The sequence below is a fragment of the Falco cherrug genome, chromosome 16 (assembly GCF_023634085.1).
Source record: "Falco cherrug isolate bFalChe1 chromosome 16, bFalChe1.pri, whole genome shotgun sequence".
NCBI classification, from domain to species: domain Eukaryota; kingdom Metazoa; phylum Chordata; class Aves; order Falconiformes; family Falconidae; genus Falco; species Falco cherrug.
The window spans coordinates 3,465,121-3,489,021 of NC_073712.1; the positions used below are offsets into that span (position 1 = coordinate 3,465,121).

At 69.9% G+C, this 23,901-nt stretch overlaps 4 protein-coding genes across 4 annotated transcripts in view; 3 read left to right on the forward strand and 1 right to left on the reverse strand.

The window, feature by feature from the left end:
* Positions 1–218: 218 nt before the first annotated feature.
* ATXN7L2 (ataxin 7 like 2) lies at positions 219–8,460 on the forward strand. The gene is given in 14 exon segments (XM_055728393.1): positions 219–377; positions 2,557–2,631; positions 2,758–2,862; positions 3,055–3,250; positions 3,333–3,619; positions 4,428–4,510; positions 4,657–4,898; positions 4,993–5,098; positions 5,100–5,174; positions 5,323–5,444; positions 6,067–6,289; positions 6,291–6,662; positions 6,664–6,909; positions 8,247–8,460. Coding segments are annotated over 14 exon segments (2,271 nt in total). The 5' UTR covers positions 219–253; the 3' UTR covers positions 8,262–8,460.
* Positions 8,461–9,151: 691 nt separating this feature from the next.
* AMIGO1 (adhesion molecule with Ig like domain 1) lies at positions 9,152–12,601 on the reverse strand. The gene is made up of 2 exons (XM_055728401.1): positions 12,257–12,601; positions 9,152–12,155 (listed from the first exon to the last, which is right to left on the reverse strand). The coding sequence occupies exon 2, from the start codon at positions 11,540–11,542 to the stop codon at positions 10,079–10,081; it is 1,464 nt and encodes a 487-aa protein (XP_055584376.1). The 5' UTR covers positions 11,543–12,155; positions 12,257–12,601; the 3' UTR covers positions 9,152–10,078.
* A 6,066-nt stretch (positions 12,602–18,667) lies between these two features.
* On the forward strand, positions 18,668–21,225 carry GPR61 (G protein-coupled receptor 61). The gene is made up of 2 exons (XM_055728173.1): positions 18,668–18,951; positions 19,664–21,225. Exon 2 carries the CDS (start codon positions 19,875–19,877, stop codon positions 21,210–21,212), a length of 1,338 nt encoding a protein of 445 aa, XP_055584148.1. The 5' UTR covers positions 18,668–18,951; positions 19,664–19,874; the 3' UTR covers positions 21,213–21,225.
* Positions 21,226–22,339: 1,114 nt separating this feature from the next.
* Positions 22,340–23,901, forward strand: part of GNAI3 (G protein subunit alpha i3) — a 32,704-nt gene continuing 31,142 nt past the window's right edge. The window contains exon 1 of the mRNA XM_055727966.1: positions 22,340–22,588. Coding sequence (XP_055583941.1) covers positions 22,471–22,588 — 118 coding nt within the window. The 5' untranslated portion in view covers positions 22,340–22,470. The remainder of the gene's footprint in view (positions 22,589–23,901) is intronic.

Here is a 23,901-nt window from a genome sequence, read left to right on the forward strand (position 1 = left end):
GGCGGGGGTCCCGTGCCGGTGCCGGGGAGGGGGGTGGGGGGGGGGGGTGTCCCGGGGCGGGGGGGTTGTCCCTCGAGGGGGAGTCCCGGTGGCGGGGCAGCCCCGGGCAGGGCGGGCAGGCTGGCGGGACTACACCGCCCGTGGTGCCGCGGGGCGGGCGGGGGCGCGCGGCGCATGCGCGGGGGCGCGCGGGGGCGGGGGCGGCGGCGGCGGGGGGGGGCGCGCTCCCGCGGCGGCGGCGGCGGCGGCGGCGATGGCGGCGCGTGGGCGCGCGGCGGCGGCGATGGCGGCGGAGCGGCGGCTGCCCAGCCTGGACGAGTTCGCGGGGCAGAGCTGGAGCGCCTGGGTGGAGCGGGCCGGGCCGCCGGCCGAGCCGGGTGAGGGGCGGCGGCGGCGGGCGGGGGGGCTGCCGCCAGCGGGGCCGCGCCCGCCGCCCCCCGGTCCTAGCGCCGCCGCGCGGCAGGCGGGCAGCGGGCACCGGCGGCGGGCGACCCGCGCTGGGAACCGGGCACCGGCAGCGGGGCATCTTGCACCGGGTACCCGGCACCGGGAACCGGGCAGCCGGAGCTGGCAGCCTGCAATGGGAACCGGACACCGGGAGCCCTGCGCTGGACCGGGAGAGCTGGCACTGGGAACCGGGCACCCAGCACCGGGAACCGGGAGCCCTGCGCTGGGCAAGCACAGCCGGGAATCGGGCAACCAGGAGCCGGGCACTGGAAGCGCTGCACTGGGCAGGCAGGGCTGGCACTGGGAACTGGGCAGCCAGCACCGGGCACTGGGAGCCCAGTGTTGGGCAGCCAGAGCTGGCACTGGGAACTGGGCAACCAGGAGCCACGCACTGGAAGCCCTGTGCTGTGCAGGCAGAGCTGGCACCGGGAACTGGGCAGCCAGCACCGGGTACTGGGAGCCCTGCACTGGGCAGCCAGAGCTGGCACCAGGAACCGGGCAACCAGGAGCCGGGCACTGGAAGCCCTGCACTGGGCAGGCAGGGCTGGCACTGGGAACTGGGCAGCCAAAACTGGCAGCCTGCAATGGGAACCGGGCACCGGGAGCCCTGCACTGGGCAGCCAGAGCTGGCACTGGGAACTGGGCAACCAGGAGCCGGGCACTGGAAGCCCTGTGTTGGGCAGGCAAAACTGGAACCAGGTACCAGGAACTAGGCACTGGGAACCCTGCACTGGGCAGCCTGACTTGGCACTGGGCACCTTGTACTGGGCACTGGGAGCCCTGCACTGGGCAGCCAGACCTGGCACTCAGAACCGGGCACTGGGAACTGGGCAGCCAAACCCAGCATCCAGCACTGGGAACCAGGCACCAGGGACCCAGCACTGGGCAGCTCAACCCGGCACTGAGCATCTTGCACTGGGCACTGAGAACCGGGCAGCCCAGTTGGTCACTGGGAACCCTACGCCCATTACTGGGAGCCAATTACCAGCTGCCCCACCCCAGGTGCCAGATACCCCTGGGTGCAGTGGGCAGTGGGTAGCCCACACCAGGAACTGGGTAGCCAAGACTGGGAACCGGTTGCCATCATTACCTCAGACCAGGCAGGTGGCACTGGGTACCCCAGCCAGGGCACTGGGAACCAGGTGCCCTGTACTGGGAGTTCAGCAGTGTCCCAGTGGGCTCTGCACAGTGGCCACCAGCACCAGCTACTCAGGGTGGGCACTGCCCCACCAGTGCCCCATGTCCTGGCTGGACAGGACCAGGCAGCCAGCGGGCACGGCACAGGCTGCCGGCACAGCTGGAAGGGGCTCTACACAGCTGGGCGCCCAGTGTGGCAGTGCTGGTCAGGGCTGGGTGCCCAGTATGGCACTGCTGGTCAGGCCTGGGCACCCAGTATGGCACTGCTGGATGGCACTAGGCACCCACTATAGCACGGCCAGGAAGGACTAGGCACCCAGTATAGCACAGCTGGCAGGACTGGGTGCCCAGTGTGGCACTGCTGGATGGGATTGGGCACTTGCTATGGCATGGCCTGATAGAACTGGGAATGGACTGGGCACCCAGTATGGCCCAGCTGCACAGCCATGGTGCTACTTTAGCACTGCTGATGGAACTGGGCACCCAGTATGGCCTAGCCAGACAGCCCTGGGTGCCCAGTATAGCACTGCTGGATGGAACTGGGCAGCCAGTATGGCCCAGCTGGCCAGGACACCATCACCACTGGCCCAAGGGACACCAGTCCCCCCACAGCAGAGCCTGGTGCCGCCGGCTGGGGCCAGGACACGCTGGGCACGGCCAGTGAGGCTGCGGGGCTGTGGCGGGGTGGGGACCGGTCTGTCCCATCCCAGCCAGGCCGGGGTATCCCACCGGTGGTGGGCTTTCAGCGTGGGTGGCAGGACAGGGACCTTGGGGGCGGTGGCACAGGGGGCTGCCCCCCATCCCGGGATGGATCCGTCTCTCTGGTTTGATTTTAGCCCGTTTAATGGTGCCGGGAGCCGTGGTGCTGCCGGCGGTGGGGACTCGGTGGCTGCCCCCGATGCTGGCCAGGGCTGGGGGTCAACGGGACCATCCCTGTGCCGGCCGCTGCTGATGGCGTTTTGTCCCTGGCAGGATCAGGCCTGGAGCTGGAGGAGAGCGGGAAGAGCGCTGGCAAGAAACTGGACGCCATGACCCTGATTAAGGAAGGTAAGCCCCCTTCTGGGGTGAAAACCCAGCGTTTTGGGGCCGTGCTTGGCTTCCAGCCCGGACCCTCGGGCTGCGGCGCTTCCCGCGGCACCGGCAGCCGCGGCTCACCGGCCTCTCGCCCCACAGACATGAACATCTTCGGCCACTGCCCGGCACACGATGAGTTTTACCTGGTGGTTTGCAACCACTGCAGCCAGGTGGTGAAGCCCCAGGCCTTCCAGAAGCATTGCGGTGAGCCGGGGGGGCTCCGGGCATGGCTCCCCCCCCAGCATCCCCTCTGACACTGGGAGGGATGCGGGAAGGCAGCCGGGGCTGGCTGTGCCGGTGCAGCCCAGGGTGGGGGGCTCCTGGCGGTGGGACCCCTGGCATGGGCTAACGCTGGGCTTTCCCCCCTCCCCGGCTCCATCCCCGCCATCCCGGCAGAACGCCGGCACGGCCCGCTCAGCAAGCTCTACACCCGCGCCGCCGCCGCCAAGTGTCACGTCGCCGTCAACGGGCAGGCGGGCGGGACCCCCGGCGGGACCCCCGGGGGGGCCAAGGCGCTGCGGGAGAAGCACCCCGGTGCCCGTGGGCGCGTCCAGCCCCTGCCCGAGCGGCCAGACAAGGACAACAACCTCTGGTGAGGCACCGGCCCGGGCGGCTCTGCCCCTCCCCCGCCGCCCGGCCCGCTCTGACACCCCCTCCCCAAATTCTCTCCCCAGCCTGTTCGTGCCTGTAGTCAACCTGGAGAAGATTCCCAGCATCCCCAAACCGGACGGGCACGGGATCAAGGTGCCCCCCAAAGCCATGCCCACCAACTCCAAGGAACCCCTGGGGAAACCCGCCACCGCTGCGGTGCCGAAAGAGCCCCCAGTGTCGGCCGCGGTCGGGGGGGATTCGGCGATGCCCGCTGACGGCCCCGGGTGCAAACCGGAAAGCGCGCCTGCCCCGGGGGAGAAGGACGCGGGTGCCTCCAAGCCGCCCCCCAGATCCCACAAGAAGCTGGCGCGTGAGTCCCCCTTTCCTTGCCGGCGACGGGGTGGGGGCGGCAGGTCGGTGCCGCGCGGCACTGGATCCCCATGCGGCATCCCGGTGCCGGTGTTGCGGTGGCCGGGCCCAGCAGCGGGGTAGGTACCCAGGGGGCATCGCCCACCTCCCCTCCCACACCCCGGGGAGCCGTGCCCTGACCCCAGCTCCGTTCACCCAGCAGGTTTAGGGTCCCTGCCCGCGGTGCCGGCTGGCCCGGAGGAACGGCGGCGGCGGCGTGCGGCAAGAGTGTGAGCCAGGGTCAAACACCCCCCCCCTTCGCGTGTGTAAACCCCCCCCAGACATGGGAGCTGGGCAGATGCTGCGGACAGGGAGCGATGCCATTAGCAGGACCCAGGCTGGGGGCAAAAGCGGGGGGACTCGCCCCGGGGAGGGGCACGGGGGGGGCCATGAGGTGGTGGACCCCCCACCCCACAGAGGATGACTCTCAGGGCTGCTGTGTGTCCCCCCCCGAGTGGGGATGCTGCAGCCTGTCGCTCTGAGGAGGGGGGGCCTCCATCTCCAGCCCTGGCCGGGGTGGGTTGGGGTGACCCCTGAAGAGGGGGGGCCCACGGCCAGCCAGCGGTGGTCCCGGTGAGGCCGTGCCTCCCCACTGCCGCCAGAGCCCCCCCCCCCGCCGCCGCCACTCTCATCCTGCCAAAACCGGGGCCAGACATGGAGGGTGGGGGGGGGGGGAGGGCAAAGCATTTGCTGCCCCCCACCCAAAACAGAGCTCAGCCCCACGCCTGCGACCCCCCCCCCGGCATCCTGCTGCCTTCCTCTGCCCGCAGGCAAGGAGTGCGACCTGAACAGGCAGTGCGGCGTGCTCAACCCCGACACCAAGAAGATCTGCACCCGCTTGCTGACCTGCAAGGTAGTGGGATGCCCGGGGGTGGGGGGGGACAGCGGAGGGGCCACCGTCATCCTGCCCAGAGGCTTTTGGAGGAGGGGGGGTCCCGGCGGGTGTTTTCTCGCCACTCCCCCCCTCGCCGACCCCGTCGCCGCTGTCGCCCGGCACAGATCCACTCGGTGCACCAGCGCCGCGAGGTGCAGGGGCGAGCCAAGGACTTTGACGTGCTGGTGGCTGAGCTGAAGGCCAGCTCCCGCAAGGGCGAGGCCCCGAAGGAGAGGAGCCCCCCCGGAAAGGACCCACTGCCACCCCCACCGCAGGACCCCTCCTCACTGCCGCAGCTCCCCACCGGCCCCCCCAGCACCCCCCCCTGCCGAGCCAAGCTGCCCCACTCCCACTGCCTGCTCCCCAGGTAAGGACCCCAGCGTCTGGGGAGGGGGGTGGGAATGGTGACACCCCCATACGGGGCACCCCAAACGTCTCCCATCCCCCAATTTCTGGTGCAGGGCCCGGCTGTCCTCTGACAGTGACTCTGAGGATGCGCCAGCCGCCTCTAGGGAGGGGGGCACGGGGGTGTTCCCCTTCCCCCTGCCCAAGGGGGGCAGCCGGGGTGTCGAGCGAGGAGAGCGAGGAGGAGGGGGGCGAGGAGCCCCCACGCCCCCCCACGCGCCCACCGCGGCCCCAGGCGGTGAGTGAGGGGACCCCGGGGTGGGTTAGGGACCCTTGACCCACCCCCCGTCAACCCACCCGGCTGCATCCCGCAGGGCCCTGCACTGGGTGGGATGCTGGGGGGGGGGGGGGGGGGGGCATGCTGACTGGGTGGGGGTCCCCCACAGTTCTGCACCTTCGGGAGCCGCCTGGTCAGCCCCGGCTGTTACGTCTTCAACCGGCGGCTTGACCGGTTCTGCTCGGCGCTGGGCTCCATGCTGGAGCGGCACCTCAGCTCCCACATGTGGCGGTGAGGGGGGAGCAGCCGGGGGGGCGGGGGGTGCTGGGGGTGCTGCTGGGGGCCAGGGAGCGGCTGGGGGGGGGCAGTGGGTGCTGCTGGGGGCCAGAGTGCAAAGCCACCCAGCCCCAGCGTGGGGGTTGCCCTTCCGGGGGTGCCAGCGTGGCATGAACTAGGGGGGGCAGGGGTGGGAGCTGGGTCTTGGGGGGGGGTCCCATCGCACCCCCCCTCTGCCTGGCTTGGGGAGGACATGGTGGGGGGGCAGGGATGGGAGTGGGGGCTTTGGGGGAGGTCCCAGCACACTCCCTCCCTGACTGGTTTGGGGAGGATGAGGATGGGGGGGGGGGGGTCAGGGATGGGAGTGGGGGCTTGGGGGGGGGTCCCATCGCACTCCCTCCCTGCCTGGTTTGGGGAGGACACAGAAGGGTCAGGGATGGGAGCAGGGGTTTTGGGGGGGGTCCTGTCTCACCTTCTCCACCTGAACTGGGGGGGATGTGGCAGGGAGCAGAGATCTGGGGGGGGTCCTGTCTCACCCCCTCCCCACCTGAACCGGGGGAGGGATGTGGGAGGGCCAGGGATGGGAGCAGGGATTTGGGGGGGGGTCCCATCTCACCTTTCCCCTCCCTTCCCACAGGAAGATCCCTCCAGCAGCTGAGCCCCCTCTCCACACACCCCCAGCCGCCCCCAGCCCTGCCGCCCCCCCTTGTGGTCCTGCCGCCCCCCCTTCCTCCCCCCCCCCACGGACCTTGGGGGCAGCAGCAGCCCCCCCCGGCACCTGGGAGGGCCGGGTCCCCGCCAGCCTCAACTACACGGTGGGGTCCCCCCACGCCGCGGCCGCCTGCAGCCAGCCCGAGTGCGGGGGGGGGGGGCAGCCAGTCCATCACCTCCCCCCTGCCCGCCAACATCCCCTCGCCCTCCTTCAGCAAGTTGCCTTCCACCAAGGCCAGCAAATCTTCCCGAGCCCGGGAAGTGGCCGGCGGGATGGATCCGGACACCCGCAAATGGAAGCCCCCCCTCGCCGCTGGCGGCCCCCCCTATAAACGGACCTGTTCAGGGGATGGGGTCAAAAGCAAAACCCCCAGCTGCCAGGTTTCCCCCCTCCCCGGCAAGACGAAACCCCCCCCGCCGGGCTGCCCGGCTGCTTCCTCCACCGCCGTCCTCAACGGTGCAACACGAGTGAAACGCCTGCCCCCCCCCGAGTGCCGCGGACCCCCCGCTGCCGCCGCGGACCCCCCGAGGCTCACCACTGCACGGACCGGGGGGGCCACTGCCCCCCCGCTGCATCTCCGAGGATGAGGTAAAGAAGCGCAAGAACACGGCCCACCTACTGCCGGCCCGTCAAGCCCAAGCCTGCGCCCCCCCTGCCTGCTCCCCACCGCCGCCCCCCAGCCCGGCACCCCCCGACTTGGGGGGCTCCGTCCGCAGGAAGAAGCCAGGCACCCCCCTGGGCTTCGAGGAGAAGCGGAGCGCCCTGAAGGTAGGGCTGAGATGGGAGGGGGGGGTCCCTGCTGAGCTGGGGGGGTGGCGGCGGGTGTTGGGGTGCCCTGCAGTGAGCACCCAGCAGTGAAATGGGGGGGACCCCCCAGGGCCACCAGCACCCACAGGGGACAGGGCTTGGGGCTGCCTGAGGGCACCCCAGCCCTCAGAGCAGGGGGACGCTGGGGGTCAAGGTAGGGGGTGGCATGGGGACCCTCGAGGGACACCTGTGTCCCAGCTGAGGGACACTATGAGGACCCTCTGGGTACCCCCCAACCTTGGGTGGGGGTCCCTGGGGCACACTGTGGCCTTGGGTCTTTGGGTGATGTGGTGGATGCAGTGGGGACCCTCTGGGGACACCCATGTCCCTGGTAGGGGACACCGTGGGGACCCTCTGGGACAGCCTGACCCTGGGTGGGCGATGCCATGGGGGTACCCGCGTCTCAGGTGAGGGACACCATGGGGACCCTGTGGGTCCCCCTGGCACAGGGTAGGGGACACTGCAGGGGGAACACGGTGGTCTTGGGTCCTGGGACATCCTGGTCGTGGGTGGGGTGGGGCCACCCTAACCCTGGGGGGGGTATGAGGACCCTCTGGGGCCACCCTAACCCTGGGGGGGGCAGGGGGGGTGGGGACCCTCTGGGACCACACTCATCCATGGTGGGTGATGGTCCCTCTGGGGTCACTCTAAATCTGGGGGCTGTGGGTACGGGGACCCTCTGGGCCACCCTAACCCAGGGCTGGGGGCGGGGGGGGGGATGGGAGGACAGGGATCCTTTGGGACCACACTCATCCATGGTGGGTGATGCTCCCTCTGGGGTCACCCTAAGTCTGGGGGCTGTGGGTATGGGGACCCTCTGGGGCCACCCTAACCCTTGGTGGGGGGACACCCTCTGGGACCACCCTAACCCTGGGAGGTGGGGTATGAGGACCCTCTTAGACCACACTCGTCCATGGTGGGTGATGCTCCCTCTGGGGCCACCCTAACCCTTGGGGGAGGGGGGATGGGGACCCTCTGGGGCCACCCTAACCCAGGGCTGGGGGCGGGGGGGGTGGGGGATGGGAGGATAGGGATCCTTTGGGACCACACTCATCCATGGTGGGTGATGCTCCCTCTGGGGCCACCCTAACCCTGGGGGGGTGTGGGGTGTGGGATGGGGACCCTCTGGGGCCACGCTCATCCATGGTGGGTGATGCTCCCTCTGGGGCCACCTTAACCCTGGGTGGGGGACACTGTGGGGACACCCTAACATGGTCGGGGGACACGGTGGGGCCCAGGGTCTCTGCCCCCCCCCCCCCCCCCCCCCCCACCGCTGACCCAGCACCTCTCTCCCGCAGTCTAAAGCCCATTAACGGAGGGGCCACCGGGGCCACCCCCCACCAGGCGTGGGTGTCCCCCCACGTCCCTCCACCGCGGGCATGAGGAAGCCCTCGCTGGAAAAATGCCGAAAAGCCGAGGAAGGAGGGGGGAAAAAACAAAAAATACAACCGACCCCAATTCCCCCCCACCCCCAAGGAAACGAGAAGGAAAAATCCAACCTCCGGAAAAATACCTCAAGACTCTCAGTTCTGTTCTTGCTGCTAAACCAGCCCCCGGGAGCGGAGGCGGCCGCGGCCGGGGGGGTCCTGGCACAGGACCGGCCACCGGGCCCCCCCCCGGGCCCCCCCACTGGCCGCGGATATTTATAAGAATTACTATTGCTGTTTTTTGTTTCTTTTTTTAAAAAAGAAAGAAAGAAAAAAGAAAAGCTGAGTAATGGAGGGGCGGGGGGGAGCAGGTTGTGTCCTGTGGGTCCCCATGCTATTTTGGGGGCTGGGGGGGGGGGGCGTTGTGCTGGGGGGGGGCAGTGTGGTGCTGGGGGGGTCAGTGGGGTGCTGGAGGGGGTCACCAGGGTCACTGGGGTGCTGGGGGAGTCACTGAGGTGCTGGGAGAGGGGTGCTGGGGGGTCACTGTGTGCTGAAGGGGTCAGTGGGGTGCTGGGGGGACCAGTGGGGTGCTGGGAGGGGGTCACTGGGGTGCTGGGGGGGGTGGTGTTTAGGCCCCCTTCTAGCACAGCCTGACAGGCAGGAGGTCGGCGGGGCCCAGGGGTGGGTGCGCTGGGGAGGATGACCAGGGTGGCAGCGTGAGCCCCCCCCTCCTCCCCCACACCCCTTGCTCCCCAGCCCCCCCCCCCATGTGCCCCAGATGGACACCAGCCCAGCAGGGGCCCCCCATGCAGCCTAACCCCCCTGCCACCAGCCTGGCTCCCCATCCTGGGGGGTCGGGGGGGGGGTCCCGCCAGGCTGGTGTGGTGGCGCTGTCCCTGTCCCTGACCCCCCCCTGCCCAGTGAGGGGTCCCCATCCCAAGGACCCTTCAGCACCCCGGAACTGCGAGGGCTGCGCAGGCACCACGGGGAAACACGTTTATTTTGGCCAAGGCATCAGCGGGCAGCCGCCAGCGCGGGGCGGGGGGACACACGGCCTGGGGGGACACACATGGGGGACACAGGCTGGGCTGTTGGGGCGCAGGGCCAGGGGGTGCAGGGGGTACCCCCCATTTGGGGTGCCGGAGCCCCCGAGGATCCCACTCCCTGCGGGGGGGGGGGGCTCTGCTTGTGGCTGTGGGGCTGCACGGGGCGGGGGCTGGGGGGGGGGCAGTTGCACCCTGGGGGTGACATGCCCCCTCGTGTCCCCCCCAAGCCGAGCGCTGGCCGGGGTGGCACATGCTGCTCGGTTGGACTCATGCTTCACGATACACATGCCGGGGGGGCGCGGGGAGGGGCTGGCACCGTGGGGAGGGGGCAGGTGCCCCCCTCCCAGTGCCTGGGGGTGCCCCTGCTGCTGCCATCCCTGGGGGGCACCCACTGAGCCGGCACTGTCACTGTCACCCCCAGTCCTTCGGCACCCGGTGGGCAGCGGGGCCGGTGCCCCCCCTGCTCTGCGGCCACGCTGCTCCCACCGGAGACCCCCTGTCCCTCGTGGTGCCAGCGCGGTGGCGGTGACCTTGGCGGAAGCCAGTGTGGGTGGCCAGCGGCGATGCTCAGTCCAGGGGGGCAATGGCGCGTCCCCCCACAAGCTGGGGATGTGGCGGGGGCGGGGGGGGCCGGGCTGCCCCTCCTGCCCGCAGCGCATCCGTCGGGAAGGGGTCCCAGCGGCAGTGGGGACAGGGGGCGTCCCTGGGGACGGTCCCCTACACCACGATGGGGGTGTCGGAGAAGACTGAGCTGACCGAGTCCGGATCCGACACCTTCCTCTGCGCCTTGGGGCCGTGCCGGGGGGGCAGCTGGGGGGTCCCCCCGACCTTGAACCTGCCGTTCTGCCCCGGGCTGGCGGTGGAGGCTGAGCGGGACCGGCAGGGCTCCCCGGGAACACGGGCATGGTTGGGGGTGGCGCTGAGGACCGAGGAGTTGATGCTGTCGTCGCGGGGTGCCGGGGGCTTGTCGGTGCTGCGGCAGCAGCAGCAGCGGCAGGGGGTGAGGTACAGGTAGATGAGCACCAGCACCACGCTCAGGATGCAGCCCACCAGCGTGGTGTAGGCGGTGTTTAGGGTGTCGTGGGGACCGTGCAGGGTGAAGTTGTGCACCAGCAGCTCCACGTAAAGGGTCTCGTTGAGGAGGGGACCCGCCACCCAGCAGGCGTAGGTGCCGGCGTCCTCGGGGCGCAGCGCCCGCAGCTGCAGGCTGCCGTTGGCCAGGAGGGCAGCGCTGCCGTTCCCCCCTTCCTCCAGCACCCGTTCGCCTCCCGGCGTCACCCAGTGCCGGCTACGCACCCCCCGCAACCGGGTGTCGCAGCTGAGGGTGACGGTGTCACCCAGGTGGGCTTCCAGCACCGCTTCCCGCGCCTCGCTGCAGTTGAGGGGCTGCCGGCCGGCCAGAGCGAGGATGCCGACGGGCGTCGGGGCGCTGGGCAGGTGGCACCGCAGCTCCTCCTGGAAATCCAGCACGGCGCTGAGGCGGCGCCGGTGGCCGCGGGCCACCAGTTGGAAGAGCGGGCAGTCGCAGGCCAGCGGGTTGCCGTGCAGGTAGAGGCGGTCGCGCAGCCAGGCGGGCAGCGCCTGCAGCTCGCCCACGGGCACGCTGCGCAGGCGGTTGGCCGAGAGGTCGAGCAGGGCGAGCTGGGGCAGGCGGCTGCCGTCCCGCAGCAGCTCCAGCGGGAAGCGGGCGATGCGGTTCTGGCCCAGGTAGAGCTTGCGGAGGCGGCCCAGGTTGTCGAAGGCGGTGCGATCCACGGCGGAGATCTCGTTGTTGTAGAGCAGCAGCACCTCCAGCTCGGCCAGGTCGCTGAAGAGGTTCTCCTCCAGCGCCCGGAGGCGGTTGGAGGAGAGGTCCAGGTGCCGCAGGTGGGGTACGTGGCTGAAGGCTTCGGTGGAGACGAAGGAGAGCCCGTTGTGGCTGAGCAGCAGGGCGTGCAGGTGGGCCAGGCGCCCCGGCGCCCAGTCGGCGCGCAGCCGGCTGACATTGTTGTGGCTGAGGTCGAGGACGGCAGTGAAGCGGGGCAGCGGTGCCGGCACGGCGCTCAGCACCGCCTGCGAGCAGCTCAGGATGTTGGAGGCGCAGATGCAGCGCGGGGGGCAGCTCCCACCCGCGGACCCCCAGGGTGCCAGCAGCGCCAGGGCCAGCAGCAGCGGGGCCCCCGGCCCCCCGAGGGCCCCCATGGCCACGCTCTGCCCCGCGGTGTCACACGGGTGCAGGGGACACGGCACCGGCACACGGGGCTGGCTTGCACACGGTGGCTTTGGTCACCCGGTGTCACAGCATGCGCCGGGCCAGCTGCTCACCTGGTGTCACGGTGCAGGGCGGCTTCAGACACCCGGTATTGCAGAGTGGGGTGGCCTTGTCACCCAGTGTCACAGCATGTGGGATAGGGTGGCTTCGGTCACCCGGTGTCACCGCAAGTGCCAGGCTTGCTGCTTGCCTGCTGTCACGGCACAGAACAGCTCAGTCATCTGTTGTCACGGTACAGGGTGGCTTGGTCACCCAGTGTCACGGCAGGCACCAGGCTCACTGCTCACTTGGTGTCACGGTGCAGGGTGGCTGGGTCACCGGTGTGGTGGCAGGGGGTGGCTTTGGTCACCCAGTGTCACAGCAGGCACCAGGCTCACTGCTCACCCAGTGTCACAGCGTGGGGCGGGCTGTTACCCAGTGACATGGCATGCGCTGGGCTCACTGCTCGCCTGGCATCACGGCGCGGGGTGGCTTGGTCACCCGGTGTCACAGCGTAGAGTGGCTTTGGTCACACAGCGTCACGGTGTGGGGTGGCGTTGTCACCTGGTATCACAGCAGGTGCTGTGGGGTGGCTTTGTCAATCGGTGTCACGGCGTAGAGTGGCTTTAGTCACGCAGTGTCATGGTGCGCGGTGGCTTTGTCACTGGTGTCATGGCGTAGAGTGGCTTTGGTCATGCAGTGTCACAGTGTGGGGTGGCTTTGGTCACCCGGTGTCACGGCGTAGAGTGGCTTTGGTCACGCAGTGTCATGTTGTGGGGTGGCTTTGGTCACCCACTGTCACCACGCACATCATGGGCTGGCTCCGGCCACCCGCTGCCACAGCACGCAGTGGGCTGGCTCCTCGCCCGGTGTCACGGCACGGGTGGCTTTGTCACCCCGTGTCACTGCGTGCCCGTGGGCCGCTGCCCACCCGGGTCCTGGCTTGCCCCGGGGCTCCCACCTGCCGCCGCCCCGCACCCCCCGCGCTGCGGAGGCGGCACCGGCCCCCCCGGGCCACCCAGCTCCTCACGGCCTCCCCGGCCCCCCTGCTCCCCCCGGGCACCCCGGCCCCTCACGACCCCCCCGCTCCCGCCCGGCCCCCCCGGCCCCGGCGCTGCTGCGGACGGAGCCCGCGGGAGGATGCTCACCGCCCCCCGCCTCCCGGGGCGTTACCGGGGCCTGGTACCGGGCCGGTGCGGAGGAGGGCGGCCAGGGGAGGCCGAGCCGAACCGGACCAAAACGAGCCGAACCGAGCTGGGCGGAGCCGAACCGAGCCAAGCGGAGCCGAACCGAGCCGGGCGGAGCCGAGCGGTGCCGAACGGAGCTGAGCGGGCCGCGCCAGGCCGGGCCGGGCCGGGCCGAACCGAGCCGAGGCGCGCGGGCGGAGCCGAGGCGGGCCGGGCCGGGCCGAGCCGAGCCGAGCCGAGGCGGGCCGGGCCGGGCCAGGCCGAGCCGAGCCGAGCCGGGCTGAGCGCAGCCGAGCGCAGCCGAGCCGAGCCCCGCGCCGGCTGCAGCGCGCACCCGCGGCCCCGGGACAGGGTCTGGGGGCGGCCCCGGCGCGGCGCACCCCGCGCACGGCCCGTGCCCATTGGCTGCCGCCGCGTCGCCCGCGACCAATGGCAGCGGCGCCCGCTTAACCCCTGGTGGGCCGAGCCCCCCGGGCGCGCCGCTCCCCGGCCCGGCCCATCCCTGACCCCATCCCTTCACGTCTCATCCCCGTCCCATCTCATCCCTGTCCCCATGCCATTCCATGCCATTCCATGCCATGCCTGTCCCCATCCCATCGCATGCCATTCCATGCCATCCCATCCCATTGCATTCCATCCCATTGCATCCCATCCCATCCCATCCCTGTCCCCATCCCATCCCATCCCATCCCATCCCATTGCATTCCATCCCATTGCATTCCATCCCATCGCATCCCATCCCATCCCATCCCATCCCTGTCCCCATCCCACTGCATCCCATCCCATGCATTCCACTTCCATCCCCATCCTCATCCCCATCCCATCCTTGTCCTCATCCCATCCCATCCCATCCCATCCCATCCCATCCCATCCCATCCCATCGCATCCCATCGCATCCCATCACATCCCATCCCATCCCATCCCATTGCATGCCATCCCTGTCCCCATCCCATCCCATTGCATCCCATCCCATTGCATCCCATCCCATCCCATCCCTGTCCTCATCCCATCCCATTGCATCCCATCCCATTGCATCCCATCGCATCGCATCCCATCCCACCCCATCCCATCCCATCCCTGTCCCCATCCCATCCCTGTCCCCATCCCATTGCATCCCATTGCATCCCATCCCATCCCTGTCCCCATCCCATCCCTGTCCCCATCCCATTGCATCCCATTGCATCCCATCCCATCGCATGCCATCCCATGCCATCCCATGCCATGCCATGCCATGCCACCCCATCCCATCCCATCCCTGTCCCCATCCCATCCCTGTCCCCATCCCATTGCATCCCATTGCATCCCATCCCATCCCTGTCCCCATCCCATCCCTGTCCCCATCCCATTGCATCCCATTGCATCCCATCCCATCGCATGCCATCCCATGCCATCCCATGCCATGCCATGCCATGCCATGCCATCCCATCCCATCCCACCCCATCCCATCCCATCCCTGTCCCCATCCCATCCCTGTCCCCATCCCATTGCATCCCATCCCATCGCATGCCATCCCATGCCATGCCATGCCATGCCATGCCATCCCATCCCATCCCACCCCATCCCATCCCATCCCTGTCCCCATCCCATCCCATCCATTCCACTTCCATCCCCATCCTCATCCCCATCCCATCCCTGTCCTCATCCTCATCTCCTTTTCCATCCGCATACCCTTCCCCATCCCATCTCGTCCTTGCCCACATCCTCATCCCTGTCCCCATCCTCATCCCCATCCCATCCCTGTCCTCATCCTCATCTCCTTTTCCATCCGCATACCCTTCCCCATCCCATCTCGTCCTTGCCCACATCCTCATCCCATCCCCATCCTCATCCCCGTGTCAGCCCCAGCCCCACCCACACCCCCGCCCCATGTCACCCCTGCCCCAGCCCCAGCCCAAACCTTCCTGTGCTGCCCCAGCACCTGCCCCCTCCCACTGTGCTGGTGCCCACTGGTTGTACCAGCCCTCGCCTGCGGCACCAACACACACCCCACAGCACCCACACGCACCCCACAGCGCCAACCCACATCCCACGGCACCAACCTGCACCCCACAGCACCAACACACACCCCACAGCACCAACCTGCACCCCACAGTGCCAACGCACACCCATGGCACCCACCCGCACCCATGGCACCAACACTCACCCCACAGCACCGACACACACCCCACAGCACTCACCTGCACCCCACGGCACCAACTCTCACCCCACGGCACCAACTCGCACCCCACAGCACCCACCTGCACCCCATAGCACCCACCCGCACCCACGGCACCAACCCGCACCCACGGCACTGACCCAGACCCCCCATTCCAGGCCAAATCCCCCTGTTCCGACCTCCCACCCAGCCCACCACCACCCCGGGATGGAGGGCACAGGTCCCTCCTGGGGTCCCTGTGGAGGGGCACCCCTGGGTGCCGCTGGCCCAGCCGGGGGGGGTGCCCCCCACCCCCCCAACGCGTGGCCGTGGCACTGCGCCCCGGGTGTATTTTTAGCCACGAACCATTTGTGCTGGGTTTTGGGTCTGGAATTGGAGGGAAAGGAGCTGGAACAAACCGCGCGGAGATGATGCAGCTTTTTATTGGGGGTGGGGGTGGGCAGTAATTAGAGGGGACCCCCTGCCAGATGGAGCGGGGTGTCCCCAGGGTGCTCCTAACCCTGCCCCCCCTCCACCCGCTGCTCCCTGCGCCCCAGCGTGCGCTCCCTCTCGTTGGGGGCCACCCCATGCTGTCCCCCCAACCCCTGCCATCGTCACCCCCCTCCCCACTGCTGGCTGCCAGTGAATTTTGTCCTTTGATTGTCCTCAATTTCTCCACTTTAATCCGGGTGCTAATCCCTGCCCAGCACCCGCTGCCAGCCCGGCCCCCCCCAGCACCCAGACCCCCCCGCAGCGAGGGTGCCCCGGCTGCGGCACCCACACCCTGACCTTGGCAGCCTGCTGGGGGAATCTGGGTGTCCTTGTCCTTGTGCCACCCTGGGGGGGACCTGCGTGGGTCCCAGGCATCCTGGGGGGAGCTGGCACAGCACCATGCCCCCAGCAGCGTGCTGGGCAGGATTGGTGCCGGCTGCCCGGCTGCAGGCGTGTGGGCTGCATGGGAGCACACGCGTGCAGTGTCCACACACAGACACACAGGCATGCACACTAGTGTGTGCACACACACGCTGGAGACACGCATACGTGTGTGCACCCCGATCACCTGCATGTGAAACACGCCAGGTTCACACACGTGTGCATGCACACAGATGCACCTGCCATACATGTGGGCACGCGTGTGTCCCCCAGCCAGCCACAGGCACACGAGACACACGTGCAGACATGCTTACCCTGCGTGCAGGCTGGGGCTCTCCAGATGTGCTGGCACAGCTGGAGGAGCCAGTCAGCTGTGCCAGGGTGCTGGGGTGCTGGGGTACAGGTGTGCTAGGGTGCTGCTGGGGTGCTGGGGTGCCAGGGTACTGGGGTACTGGGATGCTCAGGTATGAGTATGCCAGGGTGCTGCTGGGGTGCTGGGGTGCCAGGGTACTGGGGTACTGGGATGCTCAGGTATAAGTATGCCAGGGTGCTGTTGGGGTGCTGGGGTTTTGGGGTATGGATATGCCAGGGGGGTGCTGGGATGCCAGGGTGCTGGGGTGCCAGGGCACTGGGGTACTGGGGTGCCTGGGTATGGGTATGCCAGGGTGCTGGGGTGCCAGGGTACGGGTATGCCAGGGTGCTGCGGTGTTGGGGTATGGGTATGCCAGGGGGGTGCTGGGGTGCCGGGGTGCTGGGGTGCTATAGAGCCTTGGTGCTGGGGGTACCAAGTTAATAGGTACTGGGGTGCCAGGATGATGGGGTGCCAGCAGTCTCAGGGTGGTGGGGTGCTGAGGTACTGGGATGTTAGGTTGCTGTGGTGCCAGGGTGCTGGGATAGTGGGGTGCTTGGGCACCAGAGTGCTGGGGTGCCAGGATGCTGGGGTGCTGACATACTGGGGTGCTAGGGCACCATATGCCTCATAATGCCAAGGCAGCCCCCCACCCCCAGCACCCACCACACCGAGCCCCCCAGGGTCTGGCTGGGCTGTAGGGTGGGGGCCAGCAGCCAGCCCCTTTTGGGGGGACAGGACCACCCCGGGGGGAGCTGGGTGGGGGGTGTCAAGGTTTGGGGCCACACAAGGACCCCCTGGGCATGTGTTTTCGGGGGCCTGCATGGCACGGTGCCAGGGCAGTTGGGGAGCAGAGGAGCTGAGGGGGTGCCTGGGCTGGGGGGTGTCTGCCCCCCCGCTGCGGGAGGGCATGGCGGGGGGGAGTAGGGGGAGCTGGTGGGTGTCTATGAGGCTGTGTCCTGTCCGGCTCGCCCCTCCCCCTCCCCCCTCCCCCCCCCCCCCCCAAGGCTGAATTATTGATGCGCCGGTGGCAGGAAAGAGCAAAGCCATCGATCTGCTGTCACCGGCGCCGCGCGGGCCCTGCCTCAGTTTCCCCAGGGAGAAGAAACCCCCCCAGGACCCCCCCATTCTCAAGATGCACCCTGTGTGCAGGGGCGAGGGGGTGTGGAGACCCCCTGCTACCATTGCGGACACCCGGGGGGGGGGGGGGGGTGATGCTCCTCGAAGCCAGCTCCTTCCTGGCTTGTGGGGTCTGCGCCCCCCCACTGCGAGGGATCCCCGAAACGTCGGGGTGCTGGGGGGGGTGTCAGCGCGGTTGAACGCTGGTGGGAGGGAGGGAAGAGGTGGGGGCCGGTGGGGTGTGAGCTTGGGTGGGTGGGCAGCTAAGGTGGGCACTCAGGGGGAGTGGGTGTCCAGGATGGGGGTGGGGTGGGGTGGGCACTCGGGGTGGGTGGGCATCCAGGCTGGCGTGGGGTGGGCACTAGGGGGGTTGGGAATCCAGCACCCAGGGTGTGTGGGGGGTGGGCACTCATGGGGGGTGGGCATCCAGGATGTGGGGTGGGTGGGCACTCGGGGTGGGTGGGCATCCAGGCTGGGGTAGGGTGGGCACCCACGAGTGACCAGGACAAGGGGGTCCCAGGTGTTTCCCCCACCCCGGGCAGCGGGATCGATTCCTGTTCCCAGCTGCTGCACGTGGCCCGGGAAGCACGCAGGGGATGGAGGCGGGGGGGGGGGGGGGCACACACCGGACAGCGTGGGTGCGCCCACGGGGGTCCCTGGCGCGTGCGGGGCGGGAGGGCCCCGGCGCCGGTTCATCCCAGGTCCCGCGTTTCTAATCTGGTTTGGATGGGTTTATTTTTGGGTCCGTCGTAACCTAGCAATGGGCGCGTGACGCGGGGGGCCCTGCGGCACGGACACGCGTGGCCCGCCTGCCCCTCCCCCCCCCGCACCGCGCCCCGGCGGAGGCTGCTCGACCCCCCCCCCCCCCCCCCCCCCCGACCCCCCAGGCACGCGTGGACAGGGGTCCCGGCACTGCGGGGGGAAGTTCGCGGCTTGTGCAGGTTTCTGGGGTGATGCCGGCCCCGGGAGGAGGTGGGGAGCCCCCCGTATGCCCTGGGGAAACTGAGGCACTGGGGGGGGGGGGCGTTACCCCGATCCCAGTTGCTCCATTGCCGAACTGGTAGCAAGGGAAGGGGTACTGGGCTTGGGAGTGGGCAGAGCCGGGGGGCTCTGCGACCCCTCTGAGCGCCCCCCCCAGTCCTGTGCACCCCCCTGCACCCGTCCCCCTCCCCACCCTGTGCCCCCCCCGCGGATCTGACACCTGCCCCCTCCCTCCCGCTGCCCCCTCCCCCCCGGGTGCCTCCCGGGCCGGCCCCCCCCCCCGCCCCCCGCCCCCCGCTTTGTCTCCCCACAAAAAGGCTGCTCCCTCCCAGCCTCCCCCTCCAGCGACCCCCCCCACCCCCTTTGCGGGGCGATTGGGGAAACTGAGGCCCGAAGCACCACGCGGGGCAGGCACCGGGGGGGGACACCCAGCCCCCCCCCTCCATCCCGCATCCCGGGGGAGCAGAGCCGGGCTTCAGCCGCCGCTCCCGCCGCCGGGTGCCGCCGCTCCAGCGGGACCGGGGCGGCCGGGGCCGGGGTACCGGCGCGCTGGCGGGAGGCGCTTAGGACCCAGCAGCCGGGCGGGTGCGGAGCATCCCTCGCCGCAGCGCCCCGGCCCCCGCCCGGCCCCGAGCATCCCCGCCCGGCCCGGGGCCCCCCCCCCGCCCCGGGGCGCCCCCCCGGTCCCCCGCCCTCGGCCCCATGCAGCCCCCCAGGGTAGGTGCCGCGGTCGAGCCGCCCCGCTGGGGCGATGTCCGGGGGGCGGGGGCGAGGATGAGGCCTGGGGGGAGCGGGGGACCCCCCCGGAGGTGGGAGGGGGGGTCCCAGCCGGCGGCATCACCCCTGGGCGCCGGGGAGGGGAGGGCGGCGGGGAGGGGAAGGGGGGACCCTCTGCCTGCATCCCCCTTCCATCAGCGCAGCCCCCCCAGGGCTCCCTGGGGTGCAGGGGATGGGGTCCCCCTCCCCACTGGGGAAGCACCCGTGGGGGAGGGGGGCTCCGCGGTGGCCCCCAGCCCCCCTACCGCACCATAGCCAGTGGCACCCCATTAGGGTGGATTTGGGTGCAGCACCCATCCCAGGGCCCAGCTCGGGGTGGGGGGGTCTTGCACAGCCCCCAAAGCGCAAGGAGTGAACCCAGGAGTCCAGGGCACCGGTGACCCCCCCACCTGTGCCCCGCGACCCCTCGTGGCCCCGAGGCTCTGGGTGGAGGATCCCACTGGGGGGTTTTGGGTCGAAATGTTGGAATTTGGGGGGCTTAGCCCCAGAATTGCTCATTTTTGGGGGAAACCAGGCTTTTGGTTGAGAAGGGTTTGATGGGGGGTGGCATGGAGGAGTCCGGGGGGGGATGGGGGCTGCATCTGGGGGTCACAGCTGAGCTCACGGGTCCCCTCAGGGTCATCCTCCTTTGACAGCTCTGCCTCCCCTGCAGGTGCCCAGTGCTGCCTGGCAGCGAGGAGTGGGGAGATGAGCGGGGCCAGGGGGCACCCTTGGGTGCTCTGAGTGCCACCGCCACGCCACCTGGGGCCGGCAGCAGGCGTAGGGTGGGCGAGGATGTGAGCCCCTGGCGATGCCCGGCCGCCCCGCGCTGGCCGCCCCGAGGATGGGCGATGGGCCGGTGAACACCAGCGTGGTGGCACAGGATGGAGCCCTCCCTGCCTGTCCCGTGGGGCTGGAACGGCTCTAGGGGGGCACGGGTGCTCCAGCCCTCCCCGGGCCCCATGCCCCCCAACGGCACAGCTGACGGCAAACCCAAAGATGTGGCCTCTAAATCGGTGGGGCTCTTCTTCATGCTGCTCATCGACCTGACAGCCATCGTGGGCAACGCCGCCGTCATGACCGTCATCGTGAAGACGCCGGCATTGCGCAAATTTGTCTTCGTCTTCCACCTCTGCCTGGTGGACTTCTTGGCCGCCCTCACGCTGATGCCGCTGGAGATGCTCTCTGGCTCGGCCGTCTTCGACAGCCCGGTTTTCGGCGAGGCCATGTGCCGTGTTTACCTGTTCCTCAGCGTCTGCTTCATCAGCATGTGCATCCTCTCCATCTCCACCATCAATGTGGAGCGTTACTACTATGTGGTGCACCCCATGCGCTATGAGGTGAGGATGACGGTGGGGCTGGTGGCCTGTGTCCTCGTCGGCGTCTGGCTCAAAGCCGTGGCCACTTCCCTCGTCCCCGTGCTGGGCTGGTTGTCCCCTGACCGCCCGCCAGTGCCCGCTGGCCGCGGCTGCTCCTTGCAATGGAGCCGCGGTCCCTACTGCAAGTTCTTCGTGGTCTTCTTTGCCGCCTTCTACTTCCTCCTGCCCCTCATCATCATCGTGGTGGTCTACTGCAGCATGTTCAAGGTGGCGCGGGTGGCCGCCATGCACCACGGCCCCCTTCCCACCTGGATGGAGACACCGCGACGCCGCTCCGAGTCGCTCAGCAGCCGCTCCACCATGGTCACCACCTCGGGAGCCCCTCGTACCACCCCACAGAGGACGTTCGGGGGGGGCAAGGCAGCTGCCATCCTGCTTGCCGTGGGGGGGCAGTTCCTCTTCTGCTGGTTGCCCTACTTTTCCTTCCACCTCTACACCGCCCTGAGCGCCCAGCCCTTGGTGGGGCCGGCGGCCGAGACCGTGGTCACTTGGCTGGGCTACTTCTGCTTTACCTCCAACCCTTTCTTCTATGGGTGCCTCAACCGGCAGATCCGGGGCGAGCTGGGCCGGCTTCTCACGTGTTTCTTCAAGCAGCCGCCTGAGGAGGACCTGCGGCTGCCCAGCCGGGAAGGCTCCATCGAGGAGAACTTCCTCCAGTTCCTCCAGGGCACCGGTTGTCCTGCCGAGCCCCGGCCTCGCACCCCCAGCCCCAAGCGGGACCAGGCCCCTGTGGATTTCCGCATCCCAGGGCAGATCGATGAGGATGCAATGGAGGGGACGGAGCGGCGTGGTGGCGACGGGCTCTTCGTGCCAGTGGTCGCCTCTCCCAAGCTGGAGCTGTAGCGCTGGGGGGGGTCTGGGGGCAAACATGGCTGCAAGGGGACAGCTGGTCTGAGTGCCTCGCTGGGGGTCTGCGCCGCCGTGGGGGAGCGGGGGGCCCATGGCACTTGCTGGGAAGGGCCACCGGGTTTGGAGGGAGGCAGGTTGGTGGGCACAATCCCAGCAAAGCGTGGGAGCCAGGGGGCTCTGGGTTTGGGGTCACTGCTGTCCTGATGTGGTGGGTCTCTGCAGGAGGGGGTCCTCAGGCCCTGTATAGCCAGCAGTGGGGCTGGGAGTGGGGCAGCCCCACTCCTCTGGTCCCCTGCAATGGGTTGTCCCCTCTGTCATTGTCCCTGAGCCCCCTCCCCAGCCCAGGAACCTGGCCCCCTGCCAGGCCCAGACCCCTGGGGCAGCGGAGGGCCAGTGGGCATGGGGCTGGCAACACAATGTGGGGCTGCTGGGGAGGGCACTGTAGGGCTGCTGGGAGGCTGGGGTCGCTGTGGGGCTGCTGGGGAGGTGCTGGGGGTCCAGGGACACTGTAGAGCTGCTGTGGGGCTGGGGCTGCTGGGAGGCTGCTGTGGGGCTGCTGGTGGGGGGCTGGGGTTGCTGGGGGGTTGCTGGGGGGTGAGGGCCACTGTGGGGCTGCTGTGGGACTGGGGCTGCTGAGAGGCTGCTGGGGGGGCACTGTAGGGCTGCCTGGGGGCCGGGGACACTGTGGGGTTGCTGGGGGGCCAGGGCCGCTGGGGGACCAGGGCCAGTGCGGGGCTGCTCAGGGCGCTGCGGCTGCTGGGGGTCCTCTGAGGGGCTGCTGGAGGGGCCGAGGCCACTGTGGGGCCCCTATGGGGCTGCTGCAGGGCTGCTGTGGGGCCAAGGCAGCCGTGGGGTGCTGGGGGGGCCGAGGCCGCTGTGGGGCCAAGGCACCCGCAGGCCCCAGCGACCCCCGGAGGACTACAGTTCCCATCATGCCCCCCTACACCGAGGCGGAAGAAGGGCGCGCCTCCCGTCTCCCATCATGCCCCGCTCCACCGAGGCGGAAGTAAGGCGCTACTCTCTGCTCCCGCCATGCCCCGCTGCGCCGGGGCGGAAGCCCCGCCCTCAGCTCCCAGCATGCCGCGCGGGGACTGCACTTCCCGTCGTGCCCCGCGGGCGGGTGACCGGATATCCGGCGCCGCCTCAGGGAGCCGCCCGGGCCAAGGCAGGCGAGAGGCGCAACCCCGCACCGGCCCCGCTCCCATCGCGCTGCCGGCGGCCGGGCCGCCTGCCGGCCTTCCCCGCCGCCGCCATGGGCTGTACGCTGAGCGCCGAGGACAAGGCGGCGGTGGAGCGGAGCAAGATGATCGACCGTAACCTGCGGGAGGACGGCGAGAAGGCGGCCAAGGAAGTGAAGCTGCTGCTGCTCGGTGAGGAGGAGCCAGGGGCGGCTGCGGAGGGGGTCTGGGCGGTGAGGGGCTTCGGGGGGGTGGGAGGGCTCTGGGGGGGATCCCCGGGGGCGATGAGGTGAAGCTGCTACTGCTCGGTGAGGAGGAGCCGGGGTCTACAGCATGAGGGTTTCAGCGGTGAGGGGCCTCGGGGGGTGGGAGGGTCCCGGGGGGAAGATGTGGTGAAGCTGCTGCTGCTCGGTGAGGAGGGGCCGGGGGTGGCTGGGGGGGGCCACGACGACTCTGGGCGGTGAGGGGCTTCGGGGGGGGTGGTGGGGCAGGGCTCTGGGCGGTGAGGGGCTTCGGGGGGGGTGGTGGGGCAGGGCTCTGGGCGGTGAGGGGCTTCGAGGGGGTGGTGGGGCAGGGCTCTGGGCGGTGAGGGGCTTCGGGGGGGGTGGTGGGGCAGGGCTCTGGGCGGTGAGGGGCTTCGGGGGGGGTGGTGGGGCAGGGCTCTGGGCGGTGAGGGGCTTCGGGGGGGGGTGGTGGGGCAGGGCTCTGGGCGGTGAGGGGCTTCGGGGGGGGGTGGTGGGGCAGGGCTCTGGGCGGTGAGGGGCTTCGGGGGGGGGTGGTGGGGCAGGGCTCTGGGCGGTGAGGGGCTTCGGGGGGGGGTGGTGGGGCAGGGCTCTGGGCGGTGAGGGGCTTCGGGGGGGGGTGGTGGGGCAGGGCTCTGGGCGGTGAGGGGCTTCGGGGGGGGTGGTGGGGCAGGGCTCTGGGCGGTGAGGGGCTTCGGGGGGGGGTGGTGGGGCAGGGCTCTGGGCGGTGAGGGGCTTCGGGGGGGGTGGTGGGGCAGGGCTCTGGGCGGTGAGGGGCTTCGGGGGGGGTGGTGGGGCAGGGCTCTGGGGAGGGTCCCGGGGGGGGGGGGGCAAATGAGGGTCTCCCGGCCTCAGGAGTGGGCTTGTGGGGAGCAGGGGGTGAGCCCGGTGGAGGCTGGTGTCTGTGCCGCAGGGTGTGTGCAGTTTCAGTGGGGGGGGGGGGTGTGTCTGCGGGACGCAGGGGAGGGGGGGAGTGGACTGGACCGGGGTGTTGGGAAAGCAGAGGGAGCTCTGCAGAGAGGGGAGGGCTGAGACCTTTGGGGGTCTTTGGGGCTTGGAGAGGGTGAAGGAGCCACTGGGCAGGGGATTGGGCCTTGCCAGGGCTCAGAATGGCTTTAGGGGCCTCAGAGGGTGACTTTGGGGAGAGGAGGGGGTCCACAAGGTTAAAAGATCTTTAGATGGCAAGGGGTGGTGAAGGGTGCTGGGGAGGGTCCTGAGAGGCCTGAGGGATCCCTGGGGAGGTGTGAGGAGGACTCAGTGCTC

Coding starts and splice junctions, on each gene's coding strand:
- AMIGO1 (XM_055728401.1), bottom strand. CDS start 11,542: ATGGGGGCCCTCGGGGGGCCGGGGGCCCCGCTGCTGCTGGCCCTGGCG.
- GPR61 (XM_055728173.1), top strand. CDS start 19,875: ATGGAGCCCTCCCTGCCTGTCCCGTGGGGCTGGAACGGCTCTAGGGGG.